We start from the raw sequence: 19,372 nt of genomic DNA, 5'->3' as shown, positions 1-19,372 counted from the left end.
TCTTTATAGCCCTTCTACCTATCCAGCATTTCTGGAAACTAGCTAAGAGAAAGGGTGGCTGCGTGTCTGTGATACATTTAACTTTATATCACCTTATTGACACTTTTTATGACAGCATCACTCCGGTCTCCATACTCTCTGCCTATACCCATCTATTTAGAGGGAATTTCCTTGCCCCTGCCAATATTATATAATAGGTAATAGTATTACCATTATTACACAATTAGCCACTATAGGGGAATGAGTATAGTATCCCTTTGTTATTTATAAATGATACAATAAAGACTTTTGTCCATTACTCAATTTACTTTAACAAAGGGTACTAACCACGGTATTAGGAAGCATTACTCTGCTTTCCCTTTCTCCCTCTATTATACAACTATGCTCACTAGGATTTGTAGGTATCACTTTATTATAGTTGTCTAACCTTTTCCTATGCCAGTTTTAGATCTCCTTCTTTCGAGATTTTTTCTTTTTTCAGTTTAGTATGCATACCTGGGTACAAGCCCTCAGTGGGGCTGGCACCACCACCTGACCACATTTCCTTGTTTCTTCCACTCATACCGCTTCTTCCATCTTTGAAGGGGTTTGGCGAAACAAGGAAATAGTCCTCTACTCGTAACAGGGATTAAACTGATAAGAATAGTACTACTTAACACACCTTATAATAACGCAGAGAGCGGCAACGCAGAGAGAGGAGTCTGAAGAAGAGGAGTCAGAGGAGGAAGGTGGCTTTGAGGAGGTGGAAGACCAAACACAGCAGGCGTCCCAGGGGGCTTGTTGTCACCTTTCGGGGACCCTTGGTGTTGTACGTGGCTGGGTGGAGGAAGAGACCTTCAATGACATCAGTGATGACAAGGAACGGGACATGGCTAGCTTGGTATCCAACCTTGTGCAAATGGGGAGTTTGCGGTTGTGCAAATGGACTGTTTGCGGTGCGTTAAACGGGGAGTTTGGTCTGTCACTGTGAAGCGGGCGTAACCCTTATACTACCTGATCGATACAACATCATACAGTAGGTCCCCCCCCCGTCATTATTTTTATTGCCCCCATCCACCGCTCACGGGTGGGGGCGGGCGGGAGGACAGTAGGTCCCCCCCCATTGTGATTTATGGCCCCCACCCACCGCGCAGGGGTGGGGGTTGAGGGGGAGGACAGTAGGTCCCCCCCTTATCCTTATTTACTGAATATTCCCCTGAATAACAATGTTTGGCATTTAGTGAATATTCCCTATTCTGCTCTGTGTCAGTGTGTATCAGGGTCTCTGAGGACAGCTGTCAATCCATTTCTGCCAAGTGACCCTATGTAGGAGGAACAGTCCCTATTCTGCTCTGTGTCAGTGTGTATCAGGGTCCCTGAGGACAGGTGTCAATCCCTATCTGCCAAGTGACACTATGTAGGGGGAACAGTCCCTATTCCTCTCTCTCGGTGTGTATCAGGGTCTCTGAGGACAGGTGTCAATACATATCTGCCAAGTGACCATATGTAGGGGGAACAGTCCCTATTCTGCTCTGTGTCAGTGTGTATCAGGGTCCCTGAGGACAGGTGTCAATCCATAACTGCCAAGTGACCCTATGTAGGGGGAAAAGTCCCTATTCTGCTCTGTGTCAGTGTGTATCAGGGTCTCTGAGGACAGGTGTCAATCCATATCTGCCAAGTGACCCTATGTAGGGGGAAGAGTCCCTATTCTGCTCTGTGTCAGTGTGTATCAGGGATCCTTAGGATAGGTGTCAATCCATATCTGCCAAGTGACCCTATGTAGGGGGAACAGTCCCTATTCTGCTCTGTGTCAGTGTGTATCAGGGTCTCTGAGGACAGGTGTCAATCCATATGTCAAGGTGTCAATCCATATCCATTGTGATTTAGGAATATTAGGTGATTTCTGCTGTTTATGGATTTAAACCAGACTCTGCATCAACTGTGTAATTTTCCATGGAAGTTTTGCCATGGATCCCCCTCCGGCATGCCACAGTCCAGGTGTTAGTCCCCTTGAAACAACTTTTCCATCACTATTGTGGCCAGAAAGAGTCCCTGTGGGTTTTAAAATTCCCCTGCCCATTGAAGAATATGGCGGTTCGCCGATTCGCGAGCATTTGCGGAAGTTCGCGTTCGCCGTTCGCGAACCGAAAATTTTATGTTCGCGACTTCTCTATATATGATATGTTGAGTTCCTGTGTGATTTCTTATGTTTCTGGTTTGTTTTTTAAGTTAAGCCCTCTGTGTCAGGGAGATAAACAGTTTAGCGACCGGCAACTCAATTATTTTGCAGACACAGAGCGCCTAGGCGGGCACTAAGTGTATTGAATGGAGACCCCATGCTGAAGGTCTGTGCATAAAAGGCTGCATTCAGCATAATAAAACCAGTTGTACTTCCAGAGCTAAGTGTCATCTAGTTACTAGGGGAAAGTTAGAAGCATTAACCAGCGCTTCTTCTAGCTACGAGAAGGCATCAGCGGAGATAGCCAGCCGGGGTATTGGAGCTCTGCTACATCACCTTCACATCACATCCATAATATATATTTCAGATCACATCCCTAATATCACCTTCACATCACATCCCTAATATCACCTTTACATCACATCCGTAATATCACCTTCAATTGACATCCATAATATCACCTTCACATCCGTTATATCGCCTTCACATCACATCCATAATATCACCTTCACATCACATCCGTAATATCACATTCACATCACATCCATAATATCACCTTCACATCACATCCGTAATATCACCTTCACATCACATCCATAATATCGCCTTCACATCACATCCGTAATATCACCTTCACATCACATCCATAATATCACCTTCACATCACATCCATAATATCACCTTCACATCACATCCATAATATCACCTTCACATCACATCCATAATATCACCTTCACATCACATCCATAATATCACCTTCACATCACATCCGTAATATCGCCTTCACATCACATCCATAATATCACCTTCACATCACATCCGTAATATCACCTTCACATCACATCCATAATATCACCTTCACATCACATCCGTAATATCGCCTTCACATCACATCCATAATATCACCTTCAGATCACATCCATAATATCGCCTTCACATCACATCCATAATATCACCTTCAGATCACATCCCTAATATCACCTTCAGATCACATCCATAATATCACCTTCACATCACATCCATAATATCACATTCACATCACATTCATAAAATCACTTTCACATCACATCCATAATATCACCTTCACATCACATCCATAATATCACCTTCACATCACATCCATAATATCACATTCACATCACATTCATAAAATCACTTTCACATCACATCCATAATATCACCTTCACATCACATCCATAATATCGCCTTCACATCACATCCGTAATATCGCCTTCACATCACATCCATAATATCACCTTCACATCACATCCATAATATCACCTTCAGATCACATCAATAATATCACCTTCACATCACATCCGTAATATCACCTTCACATCACATCCATAATATCACCTTCATATCACATCCGTAATATCACCTTCAGATCACATCCGTAATATCACATTCACATCACATCCGTAATATCACCTTCACATCACATCCATAATATCACCTTCACATCACATCCGTAATATCACCTTCACATCACATCCATAATATCGCCTTCACATCACATCCATAATATCACCTTCACATCACATCCATAATATCACCTTCACATCACATCCCTAATATCACCTTCAGATCACATCCATAATATCACCTTCACATCACATCCCTAATATCACCTTCACATCACATCCATAATATCACCTTCACATCACATCCATAATATCACATTCACATCACATCCGTAATATCACCTTCACATCACATCCATAATATCACCTTCAGATCACATCAATAATATCACCTTCACATCACATCCGTAATATCACCTTCACATCACATCCATAATATCACCTTCATATCACATCCGTAATATCACCTTCAGATCACATCCGTAATATCACCTTCACATCACATCCATAATATCACATTCACATCACATCCGTAATATCACCTTCACATCACATCCATAATATCGCCTTCAGATCACATCCGTAATATCACCTTCACATCACATCCATAATATCACCTTCACATCACATCCCTAATATCACCTTAACATCACATCCATAATATCACCTTCACATCACATCCGTAATATCACCTTCACATCACATCCCTAATATCACCTTCACATCACATCCATAATATCGCCTTCAGATCACATCCGTAATATCACCTTCACATCACATCCATAATATCACCTTCACATCACATCCATAATATCACATTCACATCACATTCATAAAATCACTTTCACATCACATCCATAATATCGCCTTCACATCACATCCATAATATCACCTTCAGATCACATCCGTAATATCGCCTTCACATCACATCCATAATATCACCTTCAGATCACATCCGTAATATCGCCTTCACATCACATCCATAATATCACATTCACATCACATCCATAATATCACCTTCACATCACATCCATAATATCACATTCACATCACATTCATAAAATCACTTTCACATCACATCCATAATATCGTCTTCACATCACATCCGTAATATCGCCTTCACATCACATCCATAATATCACCTTCAGATCACATCCGTAATATCACCTTCACATCACATCCATAATATCACATTCACATCACATCCGTAATATCACCTTCACATCAGATCTGTAATATCGCCTTCAGATCACATCCATATCGCCTTCACATCACATCCGTAATATCGCCTTCACATCATATCCGTAATATCACCTTCAGATCACATCTGTAATATCGCCATCACATCCGCAATATCATCTTCAGATCACATCCATAATATCACATTCACATCACATCCGTAATATCGTCTTCACATCACATCCGTAATATCACCTTCAGATCACATCCGTAATATCACCTTCAGATCACATCCGTAATATCACCTTCAGATCACATCCGTAATATCGCCTTCACATCAGATCTGTAATATCGCCTTCAGATCACATCCATATCGCCTTCACATCACATCCGTAATATCGCCTTCACATCATATCCGTAATATCACCTTCAGATCACATCCGTAATATCGCCGTCACATCCGCAATATCATCTTCAGATCACATCCATAATACCGCCTTCACATCACATCCGTAATATCGCCTTCAGATCACATCCGTAATATCACCTAAACATCACATCCGTAATATCACCTTCACATCACATCCATAATATCGCCTTCACATCACATCCATAATATCACCTTCAGATCACATCCGTAATATCGCCTTCAGATCACATCCGTAATATCACCTTCAGATCACATCCGTAATATCACCTTCAGATCACATCCATAATATCACCTTCACATGAGATCTGTAATATCGCCTTCACATCATATCCGTCATATCACCTTCAGATCAAATCCGTAATATCGACTTCACATCACATTCATAATATCACCGTCACATCACATCCATAATATCACCGTCACATCACATCCATAATATCACCTTCACATCACATCCATAATATCACCTTCACATCACATCCGTAATATCGCCTTCAGATCACATCCATAATATCGCCTTCAGATCACATCCGTAATATCACCTTCAGATCACATCCGTAATATCACCTTCACATCACATCCGTAATATCGCCTTCACATCCGTAATATCGCATTCACATCACATCCATAATATCACCTTCAGATCACATCCGTAATATCACCTTCAGATCAAATCCGTAATATCGCCTTCACATCCGTAATATCGCCTTCACATCACATCCATAATATCACCTTCAGATCACATCCATAATATCGCCTTCAGATCACATCCGTAATATCGCCTTCACATCCGTAATATCGTCTTCACATCACATCCATAATATCACCTTCAGATCACATCCATAATATCACCTTCAGATCAAATCCGTAATATCGCCTTCAGATCACATCCGTAATATCGCCTTCACATCCGTAATATCGCCTTCACATCACATCCGTAATATCACCTTCAGATCACATCCATAATATCGCCTTCAGATCACATCCGTAATATCGCCTTCAAATCCGTAATATCGCCTTCACATCACATCCGTAATATCACCTTCAGATCACATCCGTAATATCACCTTCAGATCAAATCCGCAATATCACCTTAACATCACATCCATAATATCGCCTTCACATCACATCCGTAATATCACCTTCAGATCACATCCATAATATCGCCTTCAGATCACATCCGTAATATCGCCTTCAAATCCGTAATATCGCCTTCACATCACATCCGTAATATCACCTTCAGATCACATCCGTAATATCACCTTCAGATCAAATCCGCAATATCACCTTAACATCACATCCATAATATCGCCTTCACATCACATCCGTAATATCACCTTCAGATCACATCCGTAATATCACCTTCAGATCAAATCCGCAATATCACCTTAACATCACATCCATAATATCGCCTTCACATCACATCCGTAATATCACCTTCAGATCACATCCATAATATCGCCTTCAGATCACATCCGTAATATCGCCTTCAAATCCGTAATATCGCCTTCACATCACATCCGTAATATCACCTTCAGATCACATCCGTAATATCACCTTCAGATCAAATCCGCAATATCACCTTAACATCACATCCATAATATCGCCTTCACATCACATCCGCAAAATCTCCTTCACATCACATCCGTAATATCGCCTTCAGATCACATCCGTAATATCGCCATCACATCCGTAATATCGCCATCACATCCGTAATATCACCTTTACATCACATCCATAATATCGCCTTCACATCACATTCATAATATCGCCTTCATATCACATCCATAATATCACCTAAACATCACATCTATAATATCACCTTCAGATCACATCCGTAATATCACCTTCACATCACATCCCTAATATCACCTTCACATCACATCCGTAATATCCCCTTCACATCACATCCATAGTATCACCTTCAGATCACATCCATAATATCGCCTTCACATCACATCCATAATATCACCTTCACATCACATCCATAATATCACCTTCACATCACATCCCTAATATCACCTTCACATCACATCCATAATATCGCCTTCACATCACATCCATAATATCACCTTCGGATCGCATCCATAGTATCACCTTCACATCACATCCGTAATATCCCCTTCACATCACATCCATAGTATCACCTTCAGATCACATCCATAATATCACCTTCACATCACATCCGTAATATCGCCTTCACATCACATCCATAATATCACCTTCACATCACATCCCTAATATCACCTTCACATCACATCCCTAATATCACCTTCACATCACATCCCTAATATCACCTTCACATCACATCCATAATATCACCTTCACATCACATCCATAGTATCACCTTCAGATCACATCCATAATATCACCTTCACATCACATCCGTAATATCGCCTTCACATCACATCCATAATATCACCTTCACATCACATCCGTAATATCACCTTCACATCACATCCCTAATATCACCTTCACATCACATCCATAATATCGCCTTCACATCACATCCATAATATCACCTTCACATCACATCCGTAATATCACCTTCGGATCACATCCATAATATCGCCTTCAGATCACATCCCTAATATCACCTTCACATCACAAATCTGTAACATCACCTTCACATCACATCCCTAATATCACCTTCAGATCACATCCCTAATATCACCTTCACATCACAAATCCGTAATATCACCTTCACATCACATCTGTAATATCCCTTTCACATCACATCTGTAATATCACCTTCACATCACATCCATAATATCACCTTCACATCACATCCCTAATATCACCTTCACATCACATCCGTAATATCACCTTCACATCACATCCATAATATCGCCTTCAGATCACATCCCTAACATCACCTTCGGATCACATCCATAATATCGCCTTCACTAGGTTTTGGCCCGAAATTGAGGAACTGGATACAAATCCTGTACAGAGGCCCAACAGCTTGTGTCCGTGTCAACAGACAACTGTCCGCCCCTTTTCAGATAAATAACGGGACCCGCCAGGGTTGCCCACTCTCGCCCCTACTATTTGTCCTGGCAGTCGAGCCTTTTTTAACAGCTGTTCGAAACAATACCAAAATCCGGAGTTACCAATATCCTGGGGAAGAGGTGAAGGTATCTGCCTTCGCGGACGACGTCCTTTTCACTATCACAGACCCGCTCAACACTCTTACACAGGTACAATCGGAAATAGACAAATTCGGATCCCTATCAAATTTTTAAATCAACTCAGCAAAATGCGAGATCCTAGGGATCTCTGTCCCCCCGAGCTTACAAACTCGCATCCGACAAACACATAACTTCTCCTGGACGAAAATAGGACTCACATACCTAGGAATACATCTAACGGCGACACAAAACAAATTATACACATTAAACTACCCCCCCCCCTTATGGCTACCATCAAACGAGACCTCAAAAAGTGGGATCTACCCCACTTTTCCTTAATGGGCCGAATTAACATAATAACATAATAAAGATGATGATCCTGCCGAAGGTGCTATACTTGCTCCAAGCCCTACCTATTCCTCTCCCAGGAGAATTCTTCCGAACCATGAGATCCATATTCACGCGCTATACGTGGGGAAACAAACACGTCAGAATAGCTTATTCCACACTGACATCCACTCCAGGAAGGGGAGGGTTGGGATTACCCCACCTATACAAGTACTATGTCACTGTCCTACTCACACGCATCAGGGAATGGACAGATATGACCAAGAGGAAATCATGGTACGGGTTAGAACAGAGCTTTGCGAAAGTCCCCCTCCACACGCTGCCGTGGCAGACGTGCCATCTTCATAAAATATCCCCAACTCCCCACCCTTTGATACATAACACCCTCAGGGTGTGGAGACGACATAAAGATGACTGGGGTCTCTCCCCAGGAATTCCCCCATACTTCCCTATGGCAGCCAACCCAGACTTCCACAACGGCCAGGGAATCTCCATTCTATCCAGATTACTGGGGACCCCAAACCCCGACATCTCAGCACTTGTGACGGAGGACACCCCTCCCAAACCTAAAGCATTCCCCAAACCCAACAGGCAAGAAACACTTCTAGATATCATGGGTAGGGCCCAACTGACCAACTTCCTGACTCACTCTGTACTCCCTCACTGGCACGCAAGGGACGAAACACCATTTGAACTTCTATGCACCCAAGGGCACAAACGCAGACGGCCCCTCTCAACCATATATCGCATGTTACACACAGCAACAGCAGTTCAATCCAGACCCGCTTTCCAAGCCAATGGATGAGAGGCCTTCACATCCATATGGCAGACGAGGATTGGGACCATATAATGAATATGGGAATCAGAACCCCACTCAGCATAGCACAAAAGGAAACCTTCTATAAGAGGGCTATGAGGTGGTACAGAACACCCGTACAGCTACACTCATATTGGCCAGCAGTCAGCGATGAATGCTGGAGGTGCGGGGAAGCACGGAGGTATATGGAGCATATTTGGTGGACCTGTAAGTCCATCATACCACTCTGGACACAAATCTTAGCGAATATTATAAGAATACTACCCAGGCAGGCACATCTGTCCCCCTCCCAAATTCTCCTCGGATGGCCTCGAGCCTTCAAGGAACCATCAAAACAACAACTCCTGAACTTTCTTCTGGGAGAGGCTAACGCTCTGATTCCACGGTTCTGGCGACAAACTGCGATACCATCAAGGGAGCTATGGATCCAGCAAGTAGAAAAAATCAGGGAACTAGAGGAGATACATTGGTCTACTCTGGGGAAGAGGGGCAGATATCTCCAGACCTGGGAGCCATGGCTCACCTTCTGGGGAATTTCCACATAAGACCCGAGGACAGGACCTCACACAAATAAGGACTGTAGACAAGAATTACACTACATCACGACGCTATCTAAAACCCTAGCAGATATGTTTATTACTATGACCGACTTACATGCAGCAGGACTCGCTAACTACTACCCCCACCCCCACCACGACCCACCCCCTATTCCGCACCCATACAAACACTCACACAAAGTGGTTATGCAGGATTGAGGTAATGGTGCATTTGTAAAGTTTGGTATACTATGTGCTTTGTTAATGCTCCCCAATATGTTACCACTATGAATGACCCTTATTCTTTATTCTGTATCCCTCATCTAAAATTTGTTTGAAAACAAAATAAAAACAGATATTAAATTAAAAAAAAAAAAAAATTAAAAAAAAATATCGCCTTCACATCACGCCCATAATATCGCCTTCACATCACGCCCATAATATCGCCCATGACATCACGCCCATAATATCGCCTTCACATCACGCCCATGAAAGGCAACTTCTCTCTATCCTTTCAGCCCATAATATCACCTTCACATCACGGATGGCAGCAGGTGGAGGTAGATAGTTATCTGTCAGCCCCATTACTTTTTTTCAAGTCCTCCACTTGATGCCTGCATGGCAGTTAAAGGATGTGAAGATTTAAAATCTCCCTTATAGTAAAATGGGGGTCTTATTGTTTATTCATTTAATTTTTACTTTTTTAATGTGACAGCTGGCTAGCAAGCCTTGCAGTGCTAAGGTATATTTTACTATTTACCCGCTGGCTGCTAGTGTTAGTTCTGTCTATATTCAGTTTAAAGCCTGTGCTTTGTCAATCTTCCTGAATAATATACTTTGATTGGTGCTCAGATGTAATCCAGACACTCAATACAGCCAGGCGATTGCTGCAGATTTGCTCGGGGAAAACCGTAATTGGCTTTATTAAATATAAAAATTGCCATTGCAGTTAGAATTTTAGCCATCTGGTCAAAATCCGACATTTAGTAAATAACTGTGGAAGCCTGTCACCATAGATCATTAACCATTGTTACCTGCTGCCTGCGGAGAGATGTATTTTGCGACTCCTGCTGAAATCATCATAAGTAACACATGATACAGGACCCAGGAGAAGTACTGTAGGTACAGGTAATTGTTCAGAGAATCGTACACCCACAGGTTCACTGCAAGAGGTATGTAGTAACTGATTAATACATGGAATAGAAAAACATACATCAACCAGCACAACATCATAAGATATATCACATTATTAAACCAGAATCTGCTCACTGGACACATGAGAACATTTACTATAACGGTAAAACAATCTCCAGAATCCACGGACTACACTGGATCAGAACATTCAGTAAATCCAGAGGGCTACAGATACAGTGCCACTGGGACGTATCATGATATTAAAATCAAATAACTGGATCATACCATTTATTAAACCAAATAACTGGATCGCACCATTTACTAAAGCAAATAACTGGATCGCACCATTTACAAAACCAAATAACTGGTTTGCACCATTTACTAAAGCAAATAACTGGACCATACCATTTAAAAAACCAAATAACTGGATCATACCATTTACTAAACCAAATAACTGGATCGTACCATTTACTAAACCAAATAACTGGATTGTACCATTTACTACTAAACCAAATAACTGGATTGTACCATTTACTAAACCAAATAATTGGATCATACCATTTACTGAACCAAATAACTGGATTTAAACTCTGAATTTTCGTGACCAGATTCCAAATGGCACAATTAACATTAATCCCATCCATTAAGATAAAAGGCACAAACTTCTCTGTAACTTGGCAATGGTGACATCCAACCCAAAGCTGATAATGGCCATGCTGATTCCAAGTAAGAAGAGAAAGATCCAATCTTCACCGAACCGGAGCAAGACATGCCGGAGAGTCAGCCCGACAGCTGGGAGGAGAGAGAGACCATGTTAGCTATTAACAATATATGCAATATACCTGTACAATGAACACAGCGCTATGTATAATGATACTATCTATACACTGATAATGAACACAGCGCTCTGTATAATGATACTGAGTATCTATACACTGATAATGAACACAGCGCTCTGTAAATTGATACTGAGTATCTATACACTGATAATGAACACAGCGCTCTGTATAATGATACTGAGTATCTATACGCTGATAATGAACACAACACTGTATAATGATACTAAGTATCTATACACTGATAATAAACACACCGCTCTGTATAATGATTCCGAGTATCTATACACTGATAATGAACACAGCGCTCTGTATAATGATACTGAGTATCTATACGCTGATAATGAACACAACACTGTATAATGATACTAAGTATCTATACACTGATAATAAACACACCGCTCTGTATAATGATCCGAGTATCTATACACTGATAATGAACACACAGCTCTGTATAATGATACTGAGTATCTATACACTGATAATAAACACAGCGCTCTGTATAATGATACTGAGTATCTATACGCTGATAATGAACACAGCGCTCTGTATAATGATACTAAGTATCTATACGCTGATAATGAACACAGCGCTCTGTATAATGATACTGAGTATCTATACGCTGATAATGAACACAGTGCTCTGTATAATGATACCGAGTATCTATACACTGATAATAAACACACCGCTCTGTATAATGATACTGAGTATCTATACACTGATAATGAACACACCGCTCTGTATAATGATTCGGGTATCTATACACTGATAATGAACACAGCTCTCTGTATAATGATACTGAGTATCTATACACTGATAATGAACACAGCACTCTGTATAATGATACTGAGTATCTATACACTGATAGTGAACACACCGCTCTGTATAATAATGCTGTGTATCTATACACTGATAATGAACACAGCGCTCTATATAATAATACTGAGTATCTATACGCTGATAATGAACACACCGCTCTGTATAATGATACTGAGTATCTGTACACTGATAATGAACACACCGCTATGTATAATAATACTAAGTATCTATAGGCTGATAATGAACACAGCGCTCTGTATAATGATACTGAGTATCTATACACTGATAATAAACACACTGCTCTGTATAATGATAATGAGTATCTATACACTGATAATGAACACACCGCTCTGTATAATAATACTGAGTATCTATACACTGATAATGAACACAGCGCTCTATATAATAATACTGAGTATCTATACGCTGATAATGAACACACCGCTCTGTATAATGATACTGAGTATCTGTACACTGATAATGAACACACCGCTCTGTATAATAATACTGAGTATCTATACACTGATAATGAACACAGCGCTCTGTATAATGATACTGAGTATCTATACACGGATAATAAACACACTGCTCTGTATAATGATAATGAGTACCTATACACTGATAATGAACACACCGCTCTGTATAATAATACTGAGTATCTATACACTGATAATGAACACAGCGCTCTGTATAATGATTCCGAGTATCTATACACTGATAATGAACACACTGCTCTGTATAATGATACTGAGTATCTATACACTGATAATGAACACAGCGCTCTGTATAATGATACTGAGTATCTATACACTGATAATGAACACAGCGCTCTGTATAATGATACCGAGTATCTATACACTGATAATGAACACACCGCTCTGTGTAATGATACTGAGTATCTATACACTGATAATGAACACAGCGCTCTGTATAATGATACTGAGTATCTACACGCTGATAATGAACACAGCGCTCTGTATAATGATACTGAGTATCTATACACTGATAATGAACACAGCGCTCTGTATAATAATACTGAGTGTCTATACGCTGATAATGAACACACCACTCTGTATAATGATGCTGAGTATCTATACACTGATAATGAACACAGCGCTCTGTATAATGATACTGAGTATCTATACACTGATAATGAACACACCGCTCTGTATAATGATACTGAGTATCTATACACTGATAATGAACACACCGCTCTGTGTAATGATACTGAGTATCTATACACTGATAATGAACACAGCGCTCTGTATAATGATACTGAGTATCTATACGCTGATAATGAACACGGCGCTCTGTATAATGATTCTGAGTATCTACACGCTGATAATGAACACAGCGCTCTGTATAATGATACTGAGTATCTATACACTGATAATGAACACAGCGCTCTGTATAATAATCGTGAGTATCTATACACTGATAATGAACACGGCGCTCTGTATAATGATACTGAGTATCTATACGCTGTTAATGAACACACCGCTCTGTATAATGATACCGAGTATCTATACACTGATAATGAACACAGCGCTCTGTATAATGATACTGAGTATCTATACACTGATAATGAACACAGCGCTCTGTATAATGATACTGAGTATCTATAAACTGATAATGAACACACCGCTCTGTATAATGATACTGAGTATCTATACACCAATAATGAACACACCGCTCTGTATAATAATAGTGTGACGAAGTGCCCTTCTCCACTTGTGCTTGGAGAGTACTAATGGCTAGCGTTTTGCCTTGTGACTATGGCCTATGGGGTGTATTGCCTTTTAAAAACTAAATTTGTGCAGATTGGATGCTAAAAGACTGTTTCTGGCCCTTTAAATCCTATGGGAAAGGAGCTGCACTTTTGAACTGGCACTTCGGATACAGCCGAAGTGCAGAAGTAGTCAAAGTGGCCGCAATTCAGCATACGAACGCGTGGCGGCGGCCATTTTAATTTAGTTGAACGCATTCAGCTGTGTTTTGCAGTCGAGTTCATGGAACTCAAAACGGACACGCGATGGCACGAACACCGCTGAATTTTACCTTCTCTCAGACTTCAACACTGTGAATGGAGTCAAACGGCGTTTGGCAATACGAACGCCACATTAACATTGCTATTTGCACGAATGGCACCAGTTCGTGCATTTTAACAGTATTTAAACTGTGGTGAATGGACCGGCCCCACAGCTCAAATCTCTGGAACTGTTTTGGGCATGAAAAGGTGCGTGCGGTCAGTCAAAATGGGACTTCCAGCTATCTCCCAAACCACTGGACCAATTTGCATGATTTTTACATATGTTTGTCCCCTAAATATGCTGGTTCAATGTAATTTTATTAATATTGCATGTATAGTTTTGGAGTTATAGAAATTGTCTAAAAAGTATATGTTTCGCTTGGAGATAATTGAGTTGATACAGCAATTAACTTAATTATCTCCCAAACAGAGGGGAGGAATTTTACAGTAATGAATGGGAGTGTTTAACCGTGTGTCTGTAAATGATTGGTTGTTGGATTTGTGTTGTCGGTGCCCAACAAGGTCCACGTGGATGATAACCTTGTGGGGAAAAAAGGAGAGCACCAGCTATACTCAACTGGAAGAGAGCCCCGGGCTATACTCTCCTGGAGGAGAGCCCCAGCTATACTCTCTTGGAGGAGAGCCCCAGCTATACTCTCCTGGAGGAGAGCCCCAGCTATACTCTCCTGGAGGAGAGCCCCAGCTATACTCTCTTGGAGGAGAGCCCCAGCTATACTCTCCTGGAGGAGAGCCCCAGCTATACTCTCCTGGAGGAGAGCCCCAGCTATACTCTCTTGGAGGAGAGCCCCAGCTATACTCTCTTGGAGGAGAGCCCCAGCTATACTCTCTTGGAGGAGAGCCCCAGCTATACTCTCTTGGAGGAGAGCCCCAGCTATACTCTCCTGGAGGAGAGCCCCAGCTATACTCTCCTGGAGGAGAGCCCCAGCTATACTCTCTTGGAGGAGAGCCCCAGCTATACTCTCCTGGAGGAGAGCCCCAGCTATACTCTCCTGGAGGAGAGCCCCAGCTATACTCTCTTGGAGGAGAGCCCCAGCTATACTCTCTTGGAGGAGAGCCCCAGCTATACTCTCTTGGAGGAGAGCCCCAGCTATACTCTCTTGGAGGAGAGCCCCAGCTATACTCTCTTGGAGGAGAGCCCCAGCTATACTCTCCTGGAGGAGAGCCCCAGCTATACTCTCCTGGAGGAGAGCCCCAGCTATACTCTCCTGGAGGAGAGCCCCAGCTATACTCTCTTGGAGGAGAGCCCCAGCTATACTCTCTTGGAGGAGAGCCCCAGCTATACTCTCTTGGAGGAGAGCCCCAGCTATACTCTCTTGGAGGAGAGCCCCAGCTATACACTCTTGGAGGGGAGTCCCAGCTATACTCTCTTGGAGGAGAGCCCCAGCTATACTCTCTTGGAGGAGAGCCCCAGCTATACACTCTTGGAGGGGAGTCCCAGCTATACACTCTTGGAGGGGAGTCCCAGCTATACTCTCCTGGAGGAGAGCCCCAGCTATACTCTCCTGGAGGAGAGCCCCAGCTATACACTCTTGGAGGAGGAGAGCCCCAGCTATACTCTTCTGGAGGAGAGCCCCAGCTATACTCTCTTGGAGGTGAGCCCCAGCTATACTCTCTTGGAGGAGAGCCCCAGCTATACTCTCTTGGAGGAGAGCCCCAGCTATACTCTCCTGGAGGACAGCCCCAGCTATACTCTCCTGGAGGAGAGCCCCAGCTGTCTTGCGGGAGAGATACTTTCTACACGCTCCTGGATCCAGAGGTTGGAGTCCAGGGTGGGAAGGAGACAGTGAGATTCCAACCAAGCTACGGCAGTTTGTGGAGTCTGTGGTGCCTATGGTGTCAAGTGCGGTGCTGATAGTCCTTGAGCAGCGCTAGGAGCATCCGTCGGTGGCCACAAATACTATCTATACACTGATGCGGCGGCAAGGCTCATTTTCCTGTCCGCTCGCACCTCTTATGCCTCCCCGTCCTGTCAGTCCCTGCATTGGCTTCCAGTTAGATATAGGGCTCAATTTAAAATGCTGGTGCTTGCTTACAAGTCGCTACATAATGCTGCTCAAATCTACCTATCCTCCCTAATACACAAGTATGTCCCATTGAGGCCCGTACTGTCCTACGTATATCCTCTGTCCATACTCCCACCTCTAACACTCGCCTCCAAGATTTCTCCAGGGCTGCACCTCTCCTGTGGAACTCCCTTCCCTTCTCCGTAAGACTTTCACCCAGTCCCACTCATTCAAAAAATCATTAAAACCTCACTTCTTCAAGAATGCATATCAATTAAACTGTTAGCAGGTGTTTAAACCCACCCCCCATGACTCCTCACCTGCAACTGTCAAAAATTACCTACTAAGCCCTAAATTAATACGTTTCTAACAACCTACTTCGTGCCCCTACTTTTACCCTTTGTGTCACTATACCCCACTCCCTCTAGAATGTAAGCTAATTGAGCAGGGCTCTCCACCTCTCTGTTCCTGTACGTCCAATTGTCTGGTTACAATTACATGTCTGTTAGTCCACTCATTGTACAGCACTACAGAATGTGATGGCGCTATATAAAAAAATAAAATAATAATAATGAACACACAGCTCTGTATAATGATACTGAGTATCTACATGCTGATAATGAGCACTCTGTATAATGATACTGAGTATCTATACACTGATAATGAACACACCGCTCTGTATAATGATACTGAATATCTATACACCGATAATGAACACACCATTCTTTATAATGATACTGAGTATCTATACACTGATAATAAACACACCGCTCTGTATAATGATACTGAGTATCTATACACTGATAATGAACACAGCGCTCTGTATAATGAAACTGAGTATCTATACACTGATAATGAACACAGCGCTCTGTATAATGATACTGAGTATCTATACACTGATAATCAACACACCGCTCTGTATAATGATACTGAGTATCTATACGCTGATAATGAACACAGCGCTCTGTATAATGATACTGAGTATCTATACGCTGATAATGAACACAGCGCTCTGTATAATGATACTGAGTATCTATACACTGATAATGAACACACCGCTCTGTATAATGATACTGAGTATCTATACGCTGATAATGAACACAGCGCTCTGTATAATGATACTGAGTATCTATACACTGATAATCAACACACCGCTCTGTATAATAATAATGAGTATCTATACACTGATAATGAACACACCGCTCTGTATAATGATACCGAGTATCTATACACTGATAATGAACACACCGCTCTGTATAATAATACTGAGTATCTATACACTGATAATGAACACACCGCTCTGTATAATAATACTGAGTATCAATACACTGATAATGAACTCGCCGCTCTGTATAATAATACTGAGTATCTAAAGCTTTGTTTATCCAGTGACAGATAGCTGTGTATCTCCCGGTGACAGATAGCTGTGTGTCTCCCGGTGACAGATAGCTGTGTGTCTCCCGGTGACAGATAGCTGTGTATCTCCCGGTGACAGATAGCTGTGTGTCTCCCGGTGACAGATAGCTGTGTGTCTCCCGGTGACAGATAGCTGTGTGTCTCCCGGTGACAGATAGCTGTGTGTCTCCCGGTGACAGATAGCTGTGTGTCTCCCAGTGACAGATAGCTGTATATATATAGCTATATACTCACGTTTAAAGCAGTCCCGTACTCTGCTACAGACTTGGATGAGCGTACTCTGATTGTCCTTGTCATTGGGATTAAAGGAATATGCCTCACTCTCAGTCATTTCGCTCTCCCCTTTACTTTCCCCCCTTGTTTCTTTTGTCTCCCCCAGCTCCACTGCTGCAGCCTTGTCTTGCAGCCCATCCTGCTCCCCTGGCTGATCTGACCTGAACAGACCCATTCTGAGTGCGTGTGGCTACTGCTCAGTTCACCTTCTTATCTTATATATACAGCTACCTGCCGGCCCTTCCCAGTATTTCCCAGCCAGGAGTGGTACACTTAGTGCAGCCCAGTGTGTATACAATAACTTTCTGCTGGGGGGGGGGGGGGGGGGGGGAGGAGGGTACACAATCCTTCACTAAGTAAAGAATTGCTGATTTTGGAACAAAATACAAACCGGGAGATTCAAAAAATGCTTCAACTCAATTTATACTGTTTTGCCCTAAACTTTGAATTTCACTTATCGCTTCTTTCCCCCAAATGCCTGGTTTAATAAATATCCCAGTAAGGGGGATCAGCACACATTATCATTTCCAGCTCTCATTATGGGTTTAAAACGCTGAGTGCAATTTGTGATGATTAGAATCTGAGTGTAAACATGACAAACACATGAGATGATCTGGTTAGGGAAAGATGGTTTGATCACAGATAGAATATAAAAGGGGACGAGATGATACGAATATTGAGTAGGTATGATCTATGGGTGAAAGAATAAAGGGGGTGTAGGTATGATCTATGGGTGAAAGAATAAAGGGGGTGTAGGTATGATCTATGGGTGGAAGAATAAAGGGGGTGTAGGTATGATCTATGGGTGAAAGAATAAAGGGGGTATAGGTATGATCTATGGGTGAAAGAATAAAGGGGGTGTGGGTATGATCTATGGG

General features: G+C 42.1%; 1 protein-coding gene across 1 annotated transcript in view; it reads right to left on the bottom strand.

Moving 5' to 3' along the window:
• The window catches only part of LOC134603721 (chloride channel protein ClC-Kb-like), an 83,128-nt gene extending 64,459 nt beyond the window's left edge, over positions 1–18,669 (bottom strand). The window contains exons 1-3 of the mRNA XM_063449900.1: positions 18,456–18,669; positions 11,761–11,889; positions 10,998–11,126 (exon numbers count right to left, since the gene is read on the bottom strand). Of these exons, the coding sequence (XP_063305970.1) occupies positions 10,998–11,126; positions 11,761–11,889; positions 18,456–18,669 (472 nt within the window). The remainder of the gene's footprint in view (positions 1–10,997; positions 11,127–11,760; positions 11,890–18,455) is intronic.
• Positions 18,670–19,372: the final 703 nt, after the last annotated feature.

This window comes from Pelobates fuscus, chromosome 3 (genome assembly GCF_036172605.1).
Source record: "Pelobates fuscus isolate aPelFus1 chromosome 3, aPelFus1.pri, whole genome shotgun sequence".
Lineage (NCBI taxonomy): Eukaryota > Metazoa > Chordata > Amphibia > Anura > Pelobatidae > Pelobates > Pelobates fuscus.
Note: the sequence above shows the minus strand (reverse complement) of the source record. Positions and strands in the feature narration are given on the sequence as shown.